The sequence below is a fragment of the Leopardus geoffroyi genome, chromosome B1 (genome assembly GCF_018350155.1).
Source record: "Leopardus geoffroyi isolate Oge1 chromosome B1, O.geoffroyi_Oge1_pat1.0, whole genome shotgun sequence".
In the NCBI taxonomy this organism is placed as follows: Eukaryota; Metazoa; Chordata; class Mammalia; order Carnivora; family Felidae; genus Leopardus; species Leopardus geoffroyi.
Window position 1 is genome coordinate 40,718,027 of NC_059327.1, and position 25,675 is coordinate 40,743,701.

The following is a 25,675-nucleotide window of genomic DNA, read 5'->3' on the forward strand; positions in this document are numbered from 1 at the left end:
AACCTGCCTGGAAAACTAGGACAATCTCACAGGCAGGAAAGGGAGGATAAAGAATCTACCAAGGGACATATCAGGGGCCCTGAGAGGCCTTGAAATGACCTTTCCTATCTCTAGGATTGGATGCCCTCATCAGCACGCCGTTCTCAAGTTGGCAGGTTTCTTTGGATTGGGACTTCGAGGGATGAGCTGGTGATCTCCTGTGTGTACTCACTAGTGGATAGGATAAAGGGTGAGGTGGACATGAGATCCCATTGCCCTGTCCAAAATCTCCACCTGTAAAGGTGGGGTTGTTCTCTAGTGCTGAGCATGTGCCTAGTGGCTCTCTGGGAAACTTGCCTCGGCCGACAGGAGCTGGTTCTCAGGGCGGTTGCCACACCGTGACACTGGGCATGGGGGCTGCACCAAGAGAGGGCCCTCTTGGGCATCGCATGGCTATTTCCAGGTATGAAAGAGGTACCACGGCCACATTTTGCTTAGGACAGAATCAGTACTAACACCACTGCTCACCTGACTGGGACACGTTTGCTCTACCAAGATGCATCCATCTAAAGGCCTAATAAAACACTGCATTTTAACAGGTAAAAATCACTCTGACCCATGTACCGTGGGTGCTGAAGGGTGGTTCTCCCACCCAGAATGGAGGCTCGATCAATGAGCATCACTGCCATGAGCGTGATCAAAGGGAAGGCGTGACCCAGAGGCTAATTCTAGGGGAAGGGCAGAGGCTGAGGGAGCTCCACAACTTACCAGCAGCTGCAATGAAAGAATAATGGAGTATTGATCATTCATATTCATAGAAGTGTTTTTATTTACCTAATCCAAAGGACAAGAACACCGTGAACTGGAAAATCTTTTTAGCCAGAAGCCTGTGTGACAGAAAATTGGAATGGCTGAAATGTCACATTGGGTTACTCTGCCTGTAATTTGTGAAATTTGCCTCACTTTCTTGCTGCACCCACCATAACCAGTGGGCAGCAAGAAGCCCTCACCCTTGAGTAGACAGCCTGCATGGGGAACTCAGGCCCTGGAGCCAGATGGAGCGGTCTGAAGCCAGCCTTCCCCGCCAGCGGCTGTGTGTGGACAGAAACGCGAAGGCTTGCAGTCTCTTTAGCATGAACTCCTACGCGGATGCCTCCATAACTAAACTCCCTTGGATGGGACTCAAGGGCTCTGTTCTGAACGCTGTTGTCTAGAAAATAAGACCTATGAAGGTGGTGTTGAACTTCCCGCCTTTCCAACACATTCCATCCGCGGTCTCTGGGGAGAACTCAGGCGTTCGTGACTATGCCCCACTCTGGAATCACAGTATCCGTCATTGCTGTGCCTCCTAACAGCTCAGTGAGTTTTCTGTGGAAATAGTGAAATGAAAGCAGTAAGAATTTGCAAGTCTGAAAACAATTCTGCAAAGGAATCATTTTTCATGTAGTTTGTGCTGACATCGTTCGAGGACTGGGAAGTGAGGGGATTTTCTTTTATATTACAATTAATCACTGCGCAGAAAGCATTGTATGTGCTTTATAAATACATGTTGCATGGATGAGTTAATGAACCAAAGTGATAATAGTTATGGAATAACAGGACATAGTTTTTAAGTTTAAAAATACTCAAAATGAGAGCTTTCTGGGTGGCTCAGTCAGTTAAGCGTCTGACTTCAGCTCAAGTCATGATCTTGAGGTTTGTGAGTTCGAGTGCCGTGTTGGGCTCTGTGCTGACAGCTCAGAGCCTGGGTCCTGCTTCAGATTCTATGTCTCCCTCTCTCTGTGTCCCTCCCCCACTCATGCTCTGTCTCTCTCTCTCAAAAATAAATAAACATTAAAATAATTTAATAAAAAATGCTCAAAATGATAGTTTATTCTGCTTAGGGATACGTTATATACATATGTTATAAAGGTGTATAGAAGGGTGTGGAGTGATAAATACACACTATAATTGGGTGGGGAGGGAGGTGCAGAAGGCAGATTTAACAGTTTGCAATGTTTTATTTCTTGAGCTGAGTGCTAGCTACATAGCTGTATATTGTATTTTTCTTTGTCCTTTTCTGTATGTCTTAAATATTGCATGATACATTTTAAATATAAATAAAACTACATTTAAAAATATCTCAAATATAAAGATCGCTTCACTGTAGGAAAAAGTGGAGGGCGGAAAAGTTGAGTTAATATGTCTGTTTCTTCCCTAAGTTGGATGCTTTTTTTCTCATCTTGCTCATTAACGCCCACTCCCTTTCTTATCTATACCAACCATTCTCTCTCCCTAGATTGTCCCTTCCAGCGTTTCTAAGTAATTATATCTTCAACTACCTGCTAGAAGAAAAATACTTCCATGCATCAATATGGAGGCTCTTGATGAGATCCAAGTGGTGTTATTTCATGTAGTCACCATCTTCTAAGTAAAAGAGAAGGCACCCTTCGGGAGAGGAGACGGATGTTGGTTGGGCACCAGTTCTGTGCCTCATTACACTCATTACACATATCACCTCATGTAATCCTCATAATGGCCTGAGATATAGGTATCAGCTTTCCTATTTTATATGAGCAATGGAGGCTCTGCGGTGCTCAGCAACTTGCCCAGGATTGGGTGCCCGTGGGAGGGGGATCCCCAATCACAGTCTATGGCAGAAAGGGGCTCACACCCAGATGGCCCTGTCCTCCCATGCTCTTTCTCTGTGCTTCTGATAAATGTGTGACCAGTGGCACACATTTGGGAGGTATCTGGGGAGCTAAAGATACAAGCCCATGGTGGTTCCCTGTAGGGGAATTGGCTCATTACCCTGATGGTAAGCTTTGGTCTTGTGGTCTCCAAAGTGGGATCCATGTACCCCAGCAGTGTGCAAGAAGATGTAGCAAGACAATATGTCATCTTTTTAAGATTTTCTATTTCATCATATGCTTTATAATGTACATAATATGTTCACAGTATTACTTGTATATGATTTATAGATAAATAATGCATATATTGAAGGTACATGCTCAAAAATATTTTTATTGATGGGAGTGTGCAGTTTAAAAAAAGTTTGGAGATTTTGCAGACTCTGCTCAGCTGAACTGATCCACCTTGTTTCAGACCAGCCATTGTGTTAGTGCGCAAGTGTTGAATGGGCTCAGGTCTCCTCGTCCAGACCATGTCCTTCCCGGTGCCTGGTAAACTTGGGCACATGGCGGCAGAGACACTCTTGGAACTATTGGCAAAGTCCTGAAGAACTGCTGAGGAGATTGGAAGCAGGTTAGGTGTCTCACTCTTCAAGAAAGCAGATTTCACAATGCCAAATTCCTGACAAAAATTTAGAATGGATTATTAAACAGATGGTCTCTGGCACCTAGCATGGGTTCACCAGGAATGAGTCATGCCAAAATAAACTCATTTACTTTATAATGCCTGACAATAATTTATTGAGAGAAATCATTCATTCATTCATTTTTTGGGTGTGCATGCATACATTTATGGTCCACTTGACCAGTAATTACTGAGGATCTATTATGCTTAGAGCCCTGTGCTTGGATGACATCTAGTGATGAACATATCGCAGTCTCTGTCTCCAAAGAGCTCTCCTTTTAATAAAGGAGACAAACATGTACACAGATAACAATAAAATAAAGTATTTCTTAAGTGCCACATGGTGGTTATATTATAAACAGAGTGACTATATTACAAACAAATGGCCCAGCATTCAGCAAAAGGAGACTACTCTAGGGACAGGGACTCCTGACAGCACTACCGTCCATTTAGCAAGGAAAGAAAACACAAGAGCTCTACTTATAGTTATCTTTTAATATAAAATTTTGATTTTCTATTTTGTATATGTCTTATATTGGCAGAGTCTCTCATAATGTCTTTGTAGACAACATGAAAAAGAAGTTGAAGACATTTGGGTTGGACGATAATAGTTAAGTGACTTGAACAACTAACTAGTTGGACACCTATACCCACAGTGGTACATGGGCCCATATCAACCCACAGAGGGTTCCAGTAATGGGCTGCTGGAGCCCCTCTGCAGCCATGGACTAGTTAACCTTCCAGTTTACTGCTTGCTTGCAGACACAGCATATTTATTTAACTATGTGTGTGGGGGTGGAACCTTAAATGTATTCAGACACGGAGATCATAACTGTGTTCTATCTGGTGTTAGCACGTATCTGGAGTGTTGCATCAGGATGTCCAGATGAAAGACCATGAGAAATGTGGACACGCTAAAAGTCTGCTTGGAGAAATGAGAATAAAGACAGCCAGGTTTACTGAGCACATACTATGTGCAGGCACCATGGTGAGCACTGTCCATGCATGATCTCCTTTCGTCCTCCAGGTGGGAATACCCACCCTGGGCAGGGCCTGGGCTCTTGGTCTGGAAGGGAGGCCATCTGAGGGATGTGGGGCAGCCACCGCCCTCTGTGGGGATTGAAGCCAAGAGGAAGGTGGTGGTGGGCAGAACCGGGACCAAAGGGAGGGAGCTCTTGTGTGCGAGGAAGGACCTTCTGAGCCTCTGGGACAATGTTGTTCTGGAAGGTCAAGGGGAGGCAGCCCCACTACCCGCCAGGGATGTCAGAAGAAGGACTCCGGCACTAGATGACCTTTGAGGTCCGTTCCCACTTTGAGTTCTATGATCCTGTGTGAAACGAAGGGCCTGTAGTCTGCATGCAGACGGCGGGTTTGAGGGCCATTAAGAGGGACACTGATCTGGCTTCAGGGTGGCCTCCGTGGAGGAGCTACAGATGGCTTCCCTGTGGAAAGCCAGTTCCTTTCCAGAGAGGCCAGATCCGCGCCCCGAGGGAAGGGCGGAGCAAGTCTGAGCGGCTACAGCCTGGGACTTACCTTTCAGAGGAGAATAAAAACCAGCCTTCCACCTTCATACCTTCTAACGTGAAACTTTAGATTCGCTGATTATTCAGCTGAATTTTGAACATTCAGCATTTGTCAGGATGGCTGACTTCCTCCCCAAACACTGCCTCGTTTAGGAAATGCCAGACTATAATCAGACTATCTGTGCCGCATCTGAAAGCATAAGCTGAAGAGTTTAAGAGTCTAAAATGCCTCTGGGCTGCAGAATGACCCTGAGACAGAGTATTCAACTTTAAACATTATCTTTAAATTTTGGGATTTTTTTCTACATTTTATTTATTTTAGAGAGAGAGAGAGAGCACAAGTGGGGGAGAGGCAGAGAGAGAGGGAGACACAGAATCCGAAGCAGGCTCCAGGCCCTGAGCTGTCAGCACAGAGCCCAACGCAGGGCTCGAACTCACAAACCGTGAGATCCTGACCTGAGCCGAAGTCGGACGCTCAACCGACTGAGCCACCCAGGGGCCCCAAACATTATTATCAGATAGGCAGTAAAGCTAGAATTTTAGGAAACCCAAAGCAAAATTCTCTCTCCCTCTCCCTCTCTCTGTTTCCCTCTTTCTCCTCCTCTTCTCTTCCAACCAGCACCCCTCTACCCACACATCCATCGGATACCCGGTAGGAGAACTCTAGTGATCAATTCACCCTCAATAACATGGTTAATTTATGTTCACAAAGTGGCATGAGAATCTAGGATTTAGTCAGAAGAACAGACTCCAGCTTTAGTCATGGGCAACTCAGTACGATTTTCTGAGTTGCAGTTTCTCCCTTTGTAAAACAGAAATAATAATAAATATTTTAATTTTATTCATTTTTGAGAGAGAGAGAGAAAGAGCATGAGCAAGTCGGGGGAGGGGCAGAGAGAGAGGGAGATACAGAATCTGAAGCAGGCTCCAGGCTCTGAGCTGTCAGCACAGAGCCTGGCCCAGGGCTCGAACCTGTGAACTGTGAGATCATGACCTGAGCCGAAGTTGGATGCTTAACCGACTGAGCCACCCAGGTACCCCAGAAATAATAATTTTTAATGATAATAAAAATCCCAGGATTGTTTTGAGTATTACACATATAGTGTATGTCATTATGTTTGCAAGTTGCAAATTGCTCTACAAATGTACATTATTACCATGATTATCATAAGACGGAAACCTCCTGCTGGTTTGAAGGTTTTTTACCGAGGTGCGTATTTGGTGTAAATGCACTGTTTGTTTTATGGATCCTCGAAGGACTGGGATAATTAGGTAAATAAATCTCTGCTAAGCCAGCATATGGAACGGCCAAACCAGGTGGTCGTGTCTTTAACTCTCAATATGCACAAAGAAGATATAAGCTGTAAGGGAGGAGATCACAGTGGGGACTAAGAACTACTGTCCAGTTAAGGACAGTTCTTGAAAGGGTGTCATCAGGGGAGTGCAGGCCCCAGATGGAGCCACGTTGAGGTGGTCTGATGTCAGGCCCCCAGACCGCCAAGGCAGGAGACTCACAGGACAGGCATAGCTGGGTGAGTGGTGTGGGATGGTAATCCTACAGTAAAAAGTCTGCTTATCAAAGAGTTAAAAAAATAATAACAAATACCCATGGCTAGCCAGGTGCGGGAAGTTGTATTTTTCTGGAGGAAAATCGGAAGTGCCCATGAAACCTCAAAAATGTTTATGAACTTGGATGTTAGCCAGTCTAGAAAAGTATCTGGGAAAGAACCTAAGGAAATAATAACAATATTAATAACATTAATATTATTAATAATATTAATAATCACAATATTAATATTTACAATATTAATTGTAACATTGTTCAAATCAGCCCCCCAAAATTGGGAAGAATCTAAGTGTTTAGCAATAGGGAACAGGTTAAATGAAATAGCAAACACCCTTAGGACGCCTTCTGCAGGCACTAAGAGATGTCACAGATGTGAATTTTTTCTCACGTGAAAAAACATGATATGCTGTTAACAAAAGCAGGTTATAAAATGTCATGACTCCTATTTTTGAAACCATAGGTATTCTTATGTGTATTATGTATGCATTTTTAAAAGTCTGCAGGGATAATCACTAGAAAAATAACAGCAGCTAACACTTCCTGAGCACTTGTTGTGGGGCAGGGCTTTACACATGTGTTACCCCCAGTTACTCCTTCCGCACCCCCCCCCCAACTCCCACATCTCCCACTGGAGGGAGCATTCATACTCTCTCTGGGACTGAGAGAAATTAGTAAGGTGCCCCAAGGTCATGTAGCTGCTAAGTGGCAGAACACAGGTCTGTCTGACTCCAAAGCCTGGGTTCATGACCCTGCTTCGATATAATCTTCCATTTGCAATAGTGGTTATATTCAGACAGTAAGATGACGAGTTATTTTATCATTTTTCCAAACCATCTGATTATAAAAAAAACAAACCCTTTTATCTTATGATAAATTCCCATTTCCTGTGTATTTAAAGAAATAAGTGTGTTCCCCCCAATTGGCTAGGGTGGGGAAGTCAACCTGGGGAAATCCATGGATGCCCAAGGAGGTGAGTGGGCATGAGAGGCTACTGCAATTTTGGACACTGCCAGAAAAGCCCCCATCTTCGTGAAGTGTCAGGAACAAGGGAATACATAAATTAGGTCATTTGTCACTTTTGGCATGTATTATCTAGAAGCATGATTATGGTGTAGGTTGATGATGATAAGTGCGTTTAGATGGAGCACTTATTGAGATCCTCATAAATATCCCGGGCAGCAGGCAGAGAAGGTATTTTTGTACCATTTTACGGATGAGGAGGACTGAGGCCCAGAAAGAGTAAGCAGCAGGTTCCGGGTTCTGTAGCCTGAGGTAACAAAGGCTCAGTTCAAATTGAGACGGTCTGACTCCTAGTCCAGTGTTTTCTTCATGACAAGGGGCTTTCAGGAAAGTTGTTCCAGCACTGAAACGACCCCATGGGAGTTTGGGTGGGACTGGAAGGTGCAGGGTGCAGGGTGGGTGGGTAGCAGAGAGCCACAGAGCACTGTGCTCAGAGTAGGCACTGATCCTCCCCTGCACTCATCCTCCCCTGCACTGATCCTCCCCTGCAGAAAACCCTTTATGGTCTGGCCTCAGGGTAGATGCTGCTGACCTGGGAAGCGGCCCCAACAAGCTCCTTCTCCAGAAAAGGGCTCCATTCCCCCTCCCTCCTTCTTCTCTCCCCCTCTCCTTTCCCTTCCTTTCTCCACCTTCTCCCCTTTCACTCCACCCCACCTTCTCCTAGAAAGAGAATCAGTGCTCCCTTTTTTCTCCTCCCCCTTGTAGAGAAGGAAATCCAATGATGCAAATCTGACTTTCCTTGGCTAGGGCCCCTGGAAGACCAGTGTTTTACCCTCAAATTTAAATATAAGAGGAAGTTAATGTCCTTAGATTTCCACCTCTTACCTCAGAGTCTTTTAGAGATGATCAGAGATGTTACTGGCCCTTCCCCTCCCCCAGGCTGTCATTGTCCTCATCACCACCGCCACCATCACCACTCGACCAGGTCTAGCACACAGCTGGCTCTAACATGCCATTCCTGTCAAGTTGTGTAGCCACGTCCTGGCTCTTGGATGTAAGGTTACAGTGTTGGGTTAGGGGTTCAGGGAAGGAAGGTGAGAGAGTCAAAAGGGGTGGCGCAATAATGACTCAATCTTCCATGCTGGACTCCAGGAGGCATAAATTCAGACAAACTACCAGTGGCTCACAGCCATTCTGGAGGCAATATACTATTGTGCTTACAGGGAACAGCTGCAGAGTTAGACCCAGATTCATTCACTAGCTCTGTCACCTCGGTAAGCACCGCTCCTGCCTCAGTGACTTCATCACTAAAATGGGCGTTCTGACAGTGCCTACCGCACCTATTGTTGGATTAATAAGTGAATAATGGATGTGAAGTGTTTGGACTGTGTCTGTTTTCTCTACCATTGTGTACGTTGTAACATGCCTGGCACATAACAGGTACTTGGTGAGTAGTGAAGGAAAGAAAGAAAGAAGAAAGAAAGGGAAGGAGGGAGGAAGGGAGGGAGGAAGGAAGGAGAGAGAGAGAGAAGGAGGGGAGAGACTAAAGAGGGAAGGAGGAAAGAAGGAAGAAGGAAAGAAATAAAGAGTGAATGAATGAATGCATACACAAGTGCATAGTAAGTGCTTAATAAATGCTATTATTATTATGGTCAAGTATTTAATTCTTCCAGCCCTCCTCTTAAAAGGATAAGAAGTACAGTTTTATTGATTTGAATTCGATGGCTTTTTCTCATGTCTCTTGGTGGTGAGACTGTCCGACTAAGACAAAGGTCAAATGCAGGCATAAACAAGGGACTTCTGAGGCAAAGAAGGGCCTGGAAGAGCCATCAGTTGGATCACCACACATAAAACCATCAGAAGTGGAGTCGGTGGTGGTCTGCTACCTTAGAACATTGACTTGCTGCTCTTCCTGTTCCTTTTCTTGATCTTCCTTCTGGTTTTTCCCCCTGTAGTGGAAAGAGCAGGGGACTCAGGGAAGGCTGCTCTGCAAAAACCCTGGACAAATCCCATTCTGTCGGGGGCTGCAGTTTCCCTTCCACAGTGAGGACACAGGAGTCCTCATCCAGTCTCTCATCCTCTGGGGCCGTGAGTCTCAGCATCAGAGAATATTTGAGTGCCGAAATCTGCAGTTTCAAAGGACTCAGGAAGCACCCCCAGGTCTTTCCAGAGGTCCTGAGGCTAAGATTATCCTCACTCTTACTAAGATGTCATTTGGCCTTTCCCGTTCATTCTCTCATGGTGGAAAGAACATAAAAAGTTCAGTCGGTTAAGCGTCCAACTTGGCTCGGGTCATGAACTCACAGTTCCTGAGATCAAGCCCCATGTGGGTCTCTGTGCTGAGAGCATGGAGCCTGCTTGGGATTCTCTCTCTCTCCCTCTTTCTCTGCCCCTCCCCTGATTTGCGTGCATGCGTGCCCGCGCACTCTCTCTCTCTCCCTCTGAAAATAAACTTTAAAAAAAAGTTCATTGATATTCGATGGGATTCACATTGCAACTAACCTTAAGAGAAGACTGACTGAGTTTTGGTGTACTAACAAGAATGTACACGATTAATAGAAAACACTGTGAAAACACCCTGCCCTTCCCTGACTACATATCTGAGTGAGGCCAGGTCCTTCCGGTACCTCAACCAAAACAACATATTGCAACACCTTGAATGCAGAAGCAGATATGAGAATTTAGCTGTCTTTTCTTAAGGTTGGCACAGATTTGCAAAAATGTAAAGCAATAATCCCCTTCTTAGTAAATTTCTGTTTTGCTTTGGAAAATGTAGTTTTTTTCATAAAAATTTTATCTATGTTAATGTGAAATGGGCTATGTGAAATGCTATGTCCAAATGAATTAGTAGATATTAGTTTTTAAAACTCTCAATTTTAACTTCTTTATATCTATATATCTTTGTAATGTTTATTTTGAGAGAGAGAGAGAGAGAGTGCACATGCACATGCGGGCAGGGGAGGGGCAGAGAGAGAGGGAGAGAGAATCCCAAGCACTGACAGTGCAGAGTCTGACACGGGGCTTGATCCCATGAACTGTGAGATCACGACCTGAACTGAAACAGAGTCAGACACTCAACCCACTGAGCCACCCAGGCACCCCAAAAGAGTGGTTCTTTTTTTTTTTTTTAAGTAGGCTCCATGCCCTACATGGGGCTCGAATTCACTATCCTAAGATCAAGAGTCCTATGTTCTACCCACTGAGCCAGCCAGCTGCCTGCCCATTTTAATTTCTAATATAGTAAATATTGATAAACATAGCCCACATCTACAAAAAGCTCTGTGGGGTCCTCAATTATGTTTAAGAGGTAAAGGGCTCCTAAGACCAAAACATTTGAGAGCTACTATCCTAAATTTACCAGAATAGGTGGGAGTCTACCATTGGGTTATCTTTTATTAACTAAGTGCTTATTATTTAACCTCTTTCACCTTTCAATTCCCCCAACTCTTCATCCTGAAGTGCTTGTTTAAAAGAATGAGGTTGCTTTTCTATTTTACATTTTGCCTGAATGTGAGAATTTTCAGCACTTTAGGCCAGTGCTGAGTACATAAAGATGTGTGAGGTTTAAGAGAGTGAGAACAAAGTTTTCCTAGTCTGGAATATGTTCCCCAGATATTGATCTCTTAACAAGCTTGTAGCCTGAATACATGTATAACATTATATCCAGTAAATCAGCAACCTCCCTCCCTGATAGTCACTATCTCTTTGAAAAAGACATGAGAACTAGATGATTTTGTAGGCAGCAATGAACGCCTCTCCTAGACAAACCATTGCAGAGGACACAAAAGAAAGAAAAGCTCCCCACCCCCAGCTCATTTATGAGTTTAGTGTAGATGGTAAGACAACCAAAGACAATATAAGAAAATAAAATAATAGGCCAATGCCATAGTTTTAAAATACGTCCACAAATTCTTTGATCCGCTTCCTTTGACCAATGCCCATGCCCTCAAGTGTGGGCTGGATTTTAGTGATTTGCTTCTAGGAAATAGAATATGGTAGAAGTGATGATGTGTGATGGCTTCCAGACTAGATCATCAATAGGCTTGTGGCTTCTGTCGTGCTCTCTTGAATCACTCTGAGGGAGGCCAGCTGCCATGTTATGAAGACACGTAAGTAGCCCTATGGATAGGTCCACGAGATGAGGAATTGAAGATTTTTGCCAATAGCCATTTGAGTGAGCCATCTGAGGACTGTGGAAGTGGAGTCTGCAGTCCCAGTGATGCGAGCAGATGACCGCAACCCTAGCTGACAGGTTGACTGCAATTTCATGAAAGACTCAGATAAGCTGGTCCTGAATTGCTGACCCCCAAAAGCTGTGAAGTACGAAATTTGTGTGATTTTACATTTCTAAAAGATTGGAGTAATTTGTCATGCAGCAGTACCAGATTAATACAACCAGTATGATTTATGAATGCAAAAATCCTATATAAAAGTCACAACTCTAATCAGTGGTGCTATATTAAAAGTAATATATTATGGCCAAGAGGAGTTTAACTCAGGAATACAAGGATAGTTTAGCATTAGAAAAATCTATTAATGCAATGCAACACCTTCACAGAAAAGGAAAACAAAAATTTTAATTTCAACATTCAATCCTGATTAAAAGCTTTTAATAAACTGGAACTAGAAAGTACCCTCCTTAACTAATAAATGGTATCCACAAAAACCTACACATCATCATGCTTAATGGTGAAGCTTTAAAAGCAGCCACATTTAAGTCAGTGACTAGATAAATATGCTGCCATCACTGCTTCTGTTCAACAGTGTACTGGATGTCTTACCCAATGTAATAAGACAAGAAAAGAAAATAAGGGGTATAAAAACAGCAAAAGGGACCAAAATGTCCTCCTTTATGAATAATAACTGTCTATAGAGAAAAATCAAAGAGAATTATGGACAGAAACTATTAGAACTAATAAAAGAACTCAACAAAACTGCTGGTTACAAGGTCAAGATACAAATTGATAATATTCCTATACACTGTAATAATAAAATAAAAATAGAATAAGAGATCTCACTTTTAACAGCATTAAAATGACCAGATCCCAGGGAATAAACCTAAAAAAATGGGAAAGATATTTTATGAAGAAAATTATAAGACATTAAAGATTTGAATGTGTATATAGATACACAGTATACAGAATTCAAAGATTCAATATCATAAAGTTACTTCTCTTGACATTGATAAACAAATTCTATGTAGTTGGAGTCAAAATCCCTAGAGAGTTTGTGTGTGTGTGTGTGTGTGTGTGTGTGTGTGTGTGTGGCATTTTCCTAAATGTATGTAGAAGAGCAAAGGGCTAAGAGAAGCTTTGCTACTTTTAAAGAGGACTAAAGCAAGATGACATTAAGACTTATTACGAACAATATTAAACTTAAGATAAAGCAATAGCAATGAAGACAGCATGATACTGGCAATGAGATAGATGCACAGGCCAGAGGGTAATAGGAGAGAGCCCCCAACAGACCCGTGTACGTGGAGACACCACCATAATGGGCATGGTGCTGCACTTCAGTGGAGAAAGGACAGGTTATTCAATAAACGGTGCTAGGATAATCAAGGCTCTATAGGGAAAAAATAGAACTCTTAATTCATATTACGCACAAAAATAAGCCATGTGAGGGATGCCTGTGTGGCTCAGTTGGTTAAGCGTCCAACTTCCGCTCAGGCCATGATCTCATGGTTTGTGAGTTCAAGCCCTTCATGGGGCTCTGTGCTGACAGCTCAGAGCCTGGAGTCTGGTTCGGATTCTGTGTCTCCCTCTCTCTTGGCCCCTCCCCTGCTCGTGCTCTGTCTCTCTCTGTCTCTCAAAAATAAGTAAATGTTAAAAAAATTTTTTTTAAAAAATAAGCCATGTGGATTGAAAGATCTAAATGTAACAATCAAAACTATAAAATATTTATAATACAGGAAAATGTGCTTATGAGCTCAGGTTCGGGATGGAGTTCTCTCTCTTTTTTAATGTTTATTTATTTTTGAGAGAGAGAGCACGAGCAGGGGAAGGGCAGAGAGAGAGGGGGGCAGAAGATCCAAAGCAGGCCCTGTGCCGATGGCAGAGCACGATGCGGGGCTCCAACTCACGAACTGTGAGATCGTGACCTGAGCTGAAGTCGGACACTCAACTGACAGAGCCACTTAGCTGCCCCTAGGGTTGGATTTCTTAAACATGACAGAAAAAGCACCAGTCACAAAAGAAATGATTGTTATATTTAACTACATTAAAATTGACAACTTCTGTTCATTAAAAGATACTATTTTAAAAAGTAAAAAGATGAGCCACACACTGGGAGAAGATATTTGTATGCATGTGATTAATAAATGATTCCTATCCAGACTATAGAAAGAACTCCTCCATGTCAATAAGAGAAAGACAAACAACAGATCAGAAAAATGGGCAAAGGGCTGCTTAACAGTAATTTTGCAGAAGAGGAAAATAAGTGGCCAATACACGTGTGCAAAGCTGCCCAACCACCTTAGTAATTAGGGAAATGCAAATTAAAACTGTAACGACATACCATTTTACACCTGCCAGTTTCACAAAAGTTTAAAAGTCCGACAAACTTTAGGAGCAACGGCACCACCTGCTATTAGGAGTACAAATTGAGCAGCCAGTTTCAAAAACAGCTCAGCGTTATCCAGTAAAAGTGAAGATGTATGTACATTACAGGGAAGGGATTCTGCTCCCGCCCATGTGTGCACTAGACAAATCTTGCACACGTGCAGCACGAAGCTCTTACAAGGATGCTTGTGGCGGTAATGTTTTAATAGCGAAAAGCTGAAGACAGTTCAGATTCCATTAGCAGTAAAATGGATAAATAATCCCTGGTGTTTGCATACAATGGAATACTGTACAGCAGTGAAAATTAATAAACCACTCCTGGCTGAATCTCAGGAACATCATGTTGCATAAGAAATGAAAATAGCTGGAGAAGCTATTCCATAATTCCACTTATTCAAAGTCAGAAAACATGCAAAATTAAACAATACATTGTTCAGAAGGATACATACAGAGGTGGCACAACTAGAAAGAGGAGCAAGGGACTGATGAACACAAAGTTTGGGATGGTGTTGACAACTGTCTGGGGAGTGGTGGGGACATGAGGTAAAAGGAACCAGATGAAAGACTATGTTTTTCAATGAGGATGTCTTATTGGTTTCATAATAAAAACCTATTAAAACCTTTTTCTATTGACTTATTTATCATCTTTGAAAAATAGAACACCAACACAAGAAGGGTGCCTGGGTCGCTCAGTCGGTTGAACATCCTACTTTGGCTCAGGTCGTGAGTTCACGGTTCGTGTTTTTGAGCCCTGCCTCAGGCTTTGCACTAACAGCGCAGTGACTGCTTAGGATTTCTCAGTCTCTCTCTGCCCCTGCCCTGCTCTTGCGTTCTCTCTCTCTCAAAAATAAACATTACAGGGGAGCCTGGGTGGCTCAGTCGGTTGGGCGTCCGACTTCGGCTCAGGTCATGATCTCACAGTTCGTGGGTTAGAGCCCCGCGTCGGACTCTGTGCCGACAGCTCAGAGCCTGGAGCCTGTTTCAGATTCTATGTCTCCCTCTCTCTCTGCCCGTCCCCTGTTCACGCTCTGTTTCTGTCTCAAGAATAAATACACATTTTTAAAAAATTAAAAAAAAATAAACATTAAAAAAATACTTGCAAAACAACAATACTTGCAACATTCAACAGTTGTTGAATTTTTATAGTATATACTTATTAGTAATGGAATGAATATATTAGTATTAAGAAAAATTAATTAATTGATAATTAATGAACAAAATATATTAATATTGATTAGTATGAAGGAAAATGGATTGGCAAACCATGAACAAAATTAAAGTGTTGATCCTAAAGCACAATAACCCAGTTGGGCTCCAGACCCTACATTCAGACTGCCTGGGCTGGAAGCTGGCTCTGCCTGTTCTTAAGTGGGTTTTTTGATTGCTCCATGCCTCAGTTTCCTCATCTATAAACTGGGCCTACTGATAGTAAATAATTCTTCACAAATGAATTGTAAGAATTATGTAAATGAATGTCAAGTGCTTGGAACAGTGCCTGCCACACAGTAAGCACTGGATATAAAGTCGTATGTAAATATATAAACCAAACAAAGAGAAGAGGGGCTTGTGAAAGACCCGGGGTGGGGGTGGGGGGAGGGCGGTGCTGAATTTTCAAGGCATCCTCCCAATCTCGAAATAGCCTGGGCTTGCACATCACGCGCTGGGACAGCTTTGTGGCTCCCTTTGAGAGACTGAAGAAAGAAAAAGGTATTACATGGCAGAGAGCTTGTGAAAGTTCTTGAGAGAAGTCTGCTGACAAGGGAGTGACAATGTCACTTCAGCCCATATCACAAAAAGCACCCATCCCTGCCTGACTGACCCAGGAAACGCTGCTCCAGGGATGAATTCGGGGGGATCACGCATGTCGTGGGTCCACTTCTTTGAGACCCAGCTGCTGGCGTGGTGGGTCCTGATCCCTTGAGTCTGTTGTTAGTTTGCCCCACATGTGCCTGGCCTTCCCCCCAGCCCTTGATGTATCCACGAGAGAAGAACCTTGGGTTGCCTGGGGGGGATGTGGTTCTGGGATTAAATTCTGAGGTGCCCCAGCTCCCCGAGTCACTCAGCTGCTGGAGTGTAGGGCTCAGGGACCTGTGGGGGACTGTCTTGCCACAGGAAGTACCACACGGGGACCTCACACAAAGCATCAAGCCTGCCTGACGGTCTACCCTTGCCAAAGATTTGACATTCGTTTCTACTTACAGGGCATTTTCTGAATTGTGTTATACTCCATGCTTCCTTGCTGGCCTTTTTTCCTCAGGGACTGGAAACTCTGAAGGGAAAAACAGTCTTTCCTCTTCTCTGGATGGTGAAATGGCTTCTTGCTCTTATCATGCTGCTGGTGACAACCATGGATTAATTCCAGAAACCTTTACTGAGAATGTGCAATGTACCAATCCACACACGATCGATTCCAAACCCATTCCTACACCTAAGTGAGGTGCAGGGCAACACTCTGCATGGTGGACTAGGCTAGCCCAATATTTGTTGGCAAGTAAGACCATTTGTCCTGTGGTAGAGTTGGTTGAAGTCATGCCTAACATGACCGGCTTCTTTCTCATCTTTTAGGCTTCTGGGCCCCTTAAAAAACAAAAGCCATTGTTTCTTATTATATGCTTCAAAAGACATCTGTAACGACTTGTTCTATAATGATTGTGGTGGTTATTTTTAGTCAAAATGGGGCCCAGAACCTGCTCTGCCCTCCCCACACCACGTCAGGTGCTGGTCTGCTTGGAGACCAGCCTGCACTGGGGTGCTTTCCAGCTGCTGTGGAAAACAGAGGGTCATGGAGTGGCCCTCGGTCACGTTTTCCACAGCAGCTGTGCCCTCACAACAGGACTGTTTGGATCTGCAGAAAAGCTCCTAAGCCAGATGGTTGCCTGTCAGGGGACCTGGACCAGCCTCAGTCTAGTGGGAGGCTGAGAGGCATGTGAGCGAGGACAGAGTGAGCCTTCCTGGGCAGGACGACCACAGAGGTGTCAATATGCTTTTGAGAGGAAAACCAGGATACATCTCACATACATGGCAGCCCCATCTAGGTGAAGCCACTCCCAGGCCCCAGGGAGACTGCCATTCTCCAGGCCTTACAGCTCAGCTCCGATCCTTTGGGTCATCTGTCCCCTCTGCCAGCCACCAACTGCTACTCCAGGGCACAGTGTTCTCACGAATAAAGCCACTCTGGGACGATGCCACCTCATCCCACTGTGTGATGGACGGATGCTGCAAAAGAAGCCTTCCCAAGCGTCGCCTCCAGCAGCTTGGCCTGAGATGGGCCCCGCACCGGCTCTGTGGGCAGCCCCCACCTCTTGGAAGCTGTGGTGTGGGGAGCTGCCTTGGCCCCCCTTCCCTCTAAGCGGCTGTTTGTGGTGACTCACCTCTGGTTCCCAGGAACCTTATTATTTTGGGCCCTGATATTATTAAGGTTGTGCCCAGATTCCCTGCAAATCAGCAATTCAGGAACACAGGGGCCGTCCAGTGAAAGCATGTTAAAAACAGAGGGCCACAGCCGCAGGCCCCTGCCCACCAGGGGCTGGTTAGCACAGAAGGCCAGCGTCTCCCCCAAAGTCCTCTGCCCATGCACGGAACGCTGCCCCCTCCTGGGGTCTTTGTCTCCTGGAGGCTCCTCTGGGAGGCCTTGCCTCTGGAGGACCCGCGCGACCCGCCGGCCGGCCCGTGAGGGAGAGGGAGAGGTGGCGAGCAGATGCTCCCTTCGCCTCCTCCCTCCGGCGCACCTTTCGGAAGGGGCTGGCCGTCCCCGCTCGCGGACTGGTGAGCTGGGCCCGGCGCCCAGGGTGGGGGAGCGGGAGCCGGAGAGGGTGCTGCCGTAATCTGCGAGCCCCAGGCGGGCTCCTCCCCTCCGCCCGAGAGCTGAGCTCCGGGGCAGCCCGATAGGGAGCCTCTGCTGCCGATAAGGCCGTCGGAGGGCCGCGCTCTGCGGCCACCTGGCTCCAGACGGCCCAGGCCCGGCCCAGGCACGGCGCGTCCCGAAGCCCCAGCTGTTCCCACAGCCGACCGCGACGGACCCCCCGGAGGGATCCTGGTTAGGGACCGGCATGTCCTTAACGAGAGGCTTCCTCAAAGTGAGTGCCGCAGCTCGAAAGGGAGGAGTGGTTCTCGGGAAGGGCGAGGAGCCGGCCAGGGGGTGCCAGAGAGCAGAGCCGTCTGTGTGCTCATCTACGGGCACCCCCTGGGCTCCAGGCTTTGTAAGAGCGTCAGCACTCATTTGCTTGGTTGCTGATGGTGTCAGGTGGCCTCTGCTTGACTCAATTAGTCCAGTTCATATGTTTTACAGCCCGAGATTTGCTGTTAAATTGAGTTCCACCTACCTGGTTCTCTGAATTATGTTCTGCCCGCATTAGGGGTTGGGAAGAATAATCTTCAGATTATATTCCTTCTTTGGTCTATTGAGATTCTAGAAGCTTTCCTTTGACTCTGCTGAGCAGTGTATCTTTCAGGTGTGTTTTCACAGGCTGGTGGCCCTGAAGGACAATAGAGGCACCTGAGAATGTGGGCTGCTCTGAGGGAAGTGGGGGTGGGGGTTGGGTCACCCTCCTTGGGAAGGGGGCTTGCTTGTTTTCCTCAGTGACGCACAGAAGCCAGTCACCTCATTGTCACACCTTTATTGTTCTTGAAACACTGAACTTTGGATTTGTGTTGTTAACTTACTAGAGGGAGAAAAGTCTAAGAAAGAGGGGCAAAAGGCTTCAGAGTGGTTCTGGGAGCTAGGGTCTGATAGATACTCTTTAAACGGCAACGGAGCATTTACAGGGAGCTATTCCCCCCCACCTCCAATTCTCCCTGTAGTGATAGGACATATCACCATCTAACAGCGTGGCAGGTATGCTGTCTTTAACGTGTCCTGTGTCACAGTGAGGTTGTTGGTTTTAGTGGGGGATTCAGAGGCCAGAGTTGGACCCTAGGGCACATCCTCAGAGGGAGCCCAGTGTAATCGTCTGGGAGAACATGTCCCCTTCTAACTTGTGTAAGAGTCTTTGGGTACAGGGAAAACCATATTAAGTGGGAATATGTTTTTAGTGGTTGAGCATCTTTACAATTTGCCTTCCTGATGATAGATTTCCTTCCCCAGGAAGGGGAGGGTCTGTGGGGAACCAGGGGACTCCCACTTAGCCTCACCAGCAGCAAGCAGGAGCCAGGCTCAGTGCATCTGAGTCTTTTCCTTTCACTGGGCAACCCTAGACCACAGTTTCAAAGTGAGTCTTGGAGGCTGTTCCATAACAGACCTCAGAGCTTGGGGAGGTGATGGTGAGTGGCACATGAGTCGCAGGAACTGTCTTCAGACCCAAACGCGAGCACGGCGTCTTGCAGGATTAAGGAATGGGTTATGAACAAATGTTTAAAGGGAGCATGACTGCTTTCACCACCGAATAGCCTTGGGAGAGCCACATTTTTTGTGTGTGTCAGTTTCTTTCTGGCTACTGGGTGGGCTGGGCAGCTGAATGTGAAAGCAGTAGGAAAGGAAACAAAAGCCTTGAGGGTTGTTTTTATAAGCAGGGTCACATAAACTCAGCTGACCCTGGACTTCAGTGGTCAATTATAATTAGTTTCTAAACCCAGGTTGTCACCCCTTACCCCAAAATGATGTGGCCAGTGTCTTTGCAAAATCAGCTGACTTATTCTGAGTTTAATCTAAGTGAAGCATATTTAGAAAGGCAGGGTTTTTTTGTTTTTTGTTTTTTGGGGTTTTTTTTGGTTGTTGTTGTTGCTGTTACCAAAAAAATAAAAGAGAAAGTAAGAAAGACAATAGGGTGCTTCCTAAAGGTAAAGTAACTGAAAATCTTTGTCCTTGAGGTCTGTTCAACATTTAATAAGCATTCATCAAGTACCTGCTTCTGTCAGGTGCTGTTGTCGGCACTGGGAATATAGCAGGGAACAGAATAGACACAAATCCCTGCCTTGTGGAGCTTACATTCCAGCTGCACAAGGAGACAGACTGAAAACAAAATAAATGAGTACTCCTTTACTGAAAGATGAGGAGTGCATGGGACAGGAACATGCAAGGGGATAGGAAGCCTGGGGAATTCTGCTGTGTAAATAAGGTGCTCAGAGAAAGTCTCATTGAGGTTCACTTTGGCTGTTATGTTTCAAACTTAGATTCCACATGGCCATTAATAAGGATTCTAGTTTGATGTCAAGAATCTTAAATACTAAACTTTGTTGATTATGAGAAGCTACAAATTTTTCAGTTAACATTCTCACTGTTGAGACAGATTACCTGTAGAATCTAAGAGAATTCATGATACTTGGGTATGCAGTTATCTGTGTCAGATTCTTATGGTATTGAGTTGGACACTTTTCTTTCTGGCTGGCCAAGTTGGTTTGATGACATTTGAATCAGGCCTCTGCTGTTTGTGTGGCCAGCATTTCTTGTGTCAAACTGCTGATGATTGTATTTGTCCATTATGATTTGGGGGGGAAACTTTTGTAAAATGTCTAATTAAATGTGTTATAGGCACTGACAAACATGATACTCTTGGCTAGCAGCATTCTTGAAAATAAAAAAATACTGTTTTTTGTATGTCCTTAAAAAAAAAGCCACTTGACCAAAGAATTGAAGGAGGTGGGGGAGAGAGAGCCATTCACAACTCTGGGGGAAATAGTAAATGCAAAGGTCCTGAGGCAGGCGTGTGCCATGGGAAGAACCAGGAGACCAGTGCGGCTGGGGCAGAGGGAGGAGGGCACTCTGAAGGAGTGAGGTCAGAGAGGTGATAGGAGGGAGAGATTAGTGAGGGGGCAGGGGTGCAGAACACCTAGGGTCTTGTATACATTGTAAGGACCTTATTTTTACTCTGAGACAAGAAGCATTACACAATCTTGGGGGTAGACAAACAGTATGATTTGACTTCTTCCCCTACCTGTGACTTCCTAATGCCTTTGAAACCAAACTCCCAGGAATGGGCTATGAAACATAACTAGAGTGTGGCAGCAGAGTTATCACTGACCTCTAGTGCACTTGTCCTCAGCCTTTTTTCCTCTGGGATACACAGGACTGCTTGTTGACATAGTTACACATGATATATTTCATAGCCATACCTGGGTATTGATAATCCCCTTCTCCCTTACACTCTCCAATTTAATGAGAAAATAAATAGTGCCACAGATGCTCTTTACTTAAAAAATTGCCATGGGTAAAATTAAATAGAAAATGGAAGCCTCTACAAAATCACAATTCATATGCAGTACAGTAATTTGTAGTCACAGCTGCTGATCCTTCCCTGTTTCCTTTGGACCTCCACACGGTTAAAGCAGACGGTGGTTCTGGAACACTAGCTGTCAGGAAAGCTTATCGGGTGTGAGCATGTTGAAAGCAGAGTAGCCACAGAGGGGGAAGTTTGCATTTGCTCTAAGTTTTAAGAAGTGTGAATGAGGGACGCCTAGGTGACTCAGTTGGTTAAGCATCTCACTCTTGATTTCAGCTCAGGTCATGATCTCACGGTTTGTGAGATGGAGCCCCGAGTCGGGCTCTGCGCTAGCAGTGCTTGGGATTCTCTCTCTCCCCCTCTCTCTGCCCCTACCCTGCTGGTGCTCACCCGCACACGCTCTATAAAAATAAATAAATAAACATTTAAAAAATAAAAATTAGGGGCGCCTGGGTGGCTCAGTCGGGTGAGCGTCTGACTTCGGCTCAGGTCATGATCTCACGGTCTGTGAGTTTGAGCCCCGCATCAGGCTCTGTGCTGATGGCTCAGAGCCTGGAGCCTGCTTCCGATTCTGTGTCTCCCTCTTTCTCTGCCCCTTCCCTGCTCATGCTCTGTCTCTCTCTGTCTCAAAAATAAATAAAAACATTAAGAAAAAAAATTAAAAAAAATAAATAAAAATTAAAAAAAGTACAAATGGTCTTCCTCCAGGGGGTCTTGCCCTCCAGGACCCACCATTTTTTTAAAAAAATATATATATTTTTATTTATTTTTTTAAATTTAAATTTAATTTCTTAAATTTTTAAAAAATTTTTTTCGGGGCCCACCCTTTACACACAACCTAGGTGATTTTGTAGAAAGGCAAATATCTTCGCGTCACTCCCCTGCTTTAAATCTTCAGGGGCTTCGTGGTTTTTGGGATAGAATCCAGACTCCTTCATGAGACCGCTCCTGTCCTGGCCTGCCCATCTTTGCCACTCTGCTTCCTACCTCTGACTCCATGAGAATTGCTCCAGGCACACCAAACAGGCTGCATGTGGAAATTTTCACTTGATGTTTGTAAGCTTCTCCTGAGGGGCCTTGCATTTGTCTTGTTCACTGTGGCATCCTCGGCAGGTTGCACAGCACCTGGCAAGTAGTAGGTGCTCATTAAATGTTGGTTACATTTAATTACTTGCAAAAGCCCTCACAGCTGAGTCCTTCCTACTAGTGTGGTTGGTCACAAACCTGCAATCCCAAATCACTGCCCTAGTGGTTTCTGTATTGACCTTAAAAAAAATTCACAAGATCGTTTCTCCTTCCTCAGAACTCTCTTGCACTTTCTTGGAACCTCCCTTAAGGCCCTTCTCATTTTCTCTCTCTTTACGCTTATTTACCTCTCATCCCCTACAAGTGGGGCTGCCAGGAGAGGAGGAGCAGCCCCAGCTGAGTCATGTTTGAGTCACATCTCCGACTTTCCCTGGCATCAACCATGGCCTTGAACACGGGGCTGAACTTGTCCAAACCATGAGTATCGACTGTTAGGAATATGTTGGGTCATTTATTTGGAAAACAAATCTCCAACAGGCCCTGTGAGAAGTCGGCAGCCCCAGCCTAATGCCCCAGCTGGCCAAGCGTCCCACTTCCTGGGACTGGCCTGGTGGGGACGGAGGCCCGTGTGAATCTGCTCAGGCCACATTTGGAGTTTGTCATCATTTTCTGACAGGCAGTGACAACCAATTAGAGATCTAGTGAGAAACAGAATTGTTTTCTCCCCTGCCTCCCGCTCACCCTTGACCACACCACCCCTCTGCGGCTTGCTCTCCGGGTAGAGGCTGATTTATCTCCCGAATTGACTGTCACGGCACAGGAAGGAAGGCGTGTTAAGGGCGGAAGCGGTCCCACAGGTAATGGGCCTGGCCAACCAGCTGCTGAAATGAGCTTGGAGTGGAAAGTGGTCAGGGAAGGAGGCAGCAGGGATTGCTAGAAGGGAGGACTTGCTTAAGGACAGATTAGTACAAACAGAACAAGTAAACAACCCCACTCTCCCGCCTGGGGCTGGAACCCGAGCCCTCTCCTGAGAAAGCTGCAGGCACCAGTTGTCACTAGGACACGGAGGAGGCGGGGAATGGGGGGGGGGGGGAGCCGGTCTCGCTCTCCCCAGGACTATCGCGGTCGGAAAACCACCCAGCCCTTTCCAGGAGTGGATTGTGAAGCATTATTTTGTAAGAGAGAGCACCTGGTTTCAATTTCCTTCGGGAAATTGCAAGTAAAAGATGAAAAGAAACTGGCTTTGGTCCAGTCCTGTCCTCTGATGGCCCAGCCATTGATCAAGGGTGATGATGATTTGCAGACAATGGAGCGGATTTCAGCTCCTCGGAAAAGCCTCCTGGGGCCCCACTCTCTTGCCCATTCTAGCCACCTCTCCTCCCAGTGGGATGGGGTAAGGTGGGGTCATGCACCTGTGGTTTTCCTTTTCTCCAAGGGTCGGGGAGGGCTAGGGGTGTGTCACCTGCAAGCTGCACCTTGGGGCAGGTGAACGTTTCTGTCTGGTGGTATGACCCGAAGGTACCAGCAGAATCCCTGTCTTCTAACACCATCACCCCAGGTCTGCAGTGAAGCCTGAAGTTCCAGCACTGGAGATTATTCGTTAGGTTCTTAAAAGGGGTTTTGAGCTCTACACCTTTTGTATTAATTGCATACACTTAAGCCTTTGTAATAGGATCTTGAATGGTACAGATGGAGGGGAATAATTCTTATTTTCATGGGATTAGTTGAGGATTTAGGCAACAGCAAGGAGTGGGATTGAGGGCAGGCTCATGGAACAGGGTCCTGGAGAGGGGTGAGGTGCTGGAGGAGGGGGCATGAAGGAAGAAAAAGCTCACTCTCTTTCCTAGGACAGTGACTGGGCCCTAAGATTCCTTCCTAGGTATTTGTCTATCCCAAGATCTGGATCCAGGCAAGCTGCCCGTCACAATGTGGAGTGTGTGAGTTGATGAGTGCTGTCGGGCTGCAAGTGGCCGTAGGCACTGGTGATGGAGTTGCCAGACGTGAATACCTTTCTCGTGCACGCGCCATCCAGGTGGCAATGGGGTCAGCCTGGGAGCTGGCCAGGCTTCTTGGAACCGGTGCCAGGGCTGATAAAACTGTGCCCTTCCCCTCGACTTTTCAAACACTGTGTGGAATTTATGCCAAACGTGGCTGGTGAGCTCTCTAAGCAATAGAAATCGACGAGAGGCCAAAGGAGAGTTCCAGACAAGGTTTTATTGGGGTCTGTGCACAAGGGAGGGACACAAAATGTCCTCAGCCGACTCCCCGAGGCAAGGTCAGGGAGAGTTTCTTAAACTTAGATGGGGAAAGGATGGTGTTGAAGCATGTAGAGGTGGGGTTTTTCTTGGCACTGGAGTATGTTAGAGATCATGCTTGTCCATGTATGTCTCATTAGCATGTTAAGTCTCCACCCTGGGCATGAACTTTAGCATTTCAATAAGGGAAAGGTAACTTGAGGGTACTCCTGGCGGTCACTGTGCATACTGTAATGCCAGCTTCTGGGTCCATCTGCTGCAGACTGGTTTGATCTGGATCTCACTAGTTCTTTTGGGCGACTGGCTCCCTCTTTTAAGTTGATGTCCTGCTTTCTGCATTCCTATAGGATTTATTGCTCAAGAAACACAGATTCATGAGTTTACTTTTAAGGGAGTTTTTTCTTTATGGCATAGTCGCATTGCATTAGGGTTTGGGGAGAGGCCCTGAGTCCTGTCCCTTTTGTCTCTCAGAATAATATCATTTTACAATATACCAGGTATAGCACTTTCTTTACATACTTTGTCTTAATGTGATACGCATATATATATTTAAGATTATTTATTCATTTTGAGAGAGAGAGAGAGAGAGAGAGAGAGAGAGCACATGTACCTGCTAGTGAGTAGAGCAGGGGCAGAGAGAGAGATAGAGTGAGACAGAGAGAGAGAGAAAATCTAAAGCAGGCTTCATGCTGGCAGCATGAGGGCTCAACATGAGGCTTGATCCTGGGAACCGTGAGATCATGACCTGAACCGAAATCAAGAGTTGGACTGAGCCACCCAGGTGCCCCTTAATGTGATATTGAAATTACCCTGCAAAGTAGGCATTATTATTGTCACTTTCCAGATGAGAAAACAGAGGCTGAGCAGCAAATTAACTGGTCCAAGCGTCACAGCTGGGTTCCCAACTTTTGTCTGTCCCCTAACACTCTGTAGGTGGATGCTGACAGGTGCACATCTTTCTCACCTCAAGGACTGGTCACACTGAAATTATTGTTTTATGTGCCTGTTTCTCCCCCCCCCCCACCCCCTAATCTGTATTCCCAGTGACCAACCTACATGGTGCTGGTGGTCTCACTCAAGCAGTGCTGAAGGCCTGTGGGCTCTACAGCCAGACCACCCAGGTTCGAATCCCTATTCTGCCACTTTCTAGCTGGTCCAAGGAGGCCAGCTATGGACCCTAATGCAACATGCTAAAAACTCTGGATATTTCTAGCTGGTCCAAGGAGGCCAGCTATGGTCCTTCATGCAACATGCTAAGAACTTCCTACCTTCAACACAGCTTCAATTCAGGTCAGTAAAGTTTACAGAATAGGAAACAGGAAAGGGTAAGTGCTCATTAGTGGATACTGGAATGGGG

The 25,675-nt window shown here is 45.5% G+C and overlaps 1 protein-coding gene and 1 long non-coding RNA gene across 20 annotated transcripts in view; one reads left to right on the forward strand and one right to left on the reverse strand.

The window, feature by feature from the left end:
* ANK1 (ankyrin 1) overlaps positions 1–25,675 on the forward strand; it is a 219,690-nt gene that overhangs the window by 64,748 nt on the left and 129,267 nt on the right. Inside the window, exon 1 of one of the 19 annotated variants that reach the window (XM_045459336.1) lies at positions 17,859–17,959. The exons of the other annotated variants lie outside the window; for them this stretch is intronic. Within the exon in view, the coding sequence (XP_045315292.1) occupies positions 17,933–17,959 (27 nt within the window). The 5' untranslated portion in view covers positions 17,859–17,932. Of the gene's footprint in view, positions 1–17,858; positions 17,960–25,675 lie in introns of those variants that run through there. 19 annotated transcript variants of the gene reach the window in all.
* LOC123588473 lies at positions 8,944–16,272 on the reverse strand. Its single transcript, XR_006707860.1, has 2 exons — positions 16,083–16,272; positions 8,944–9,272 (listed from the first exon to the last, which is right to left on the reverse strand). It is a non-coding gene; the product is annotated as an uncharacterized LOC123588473 (long non-coding RNA).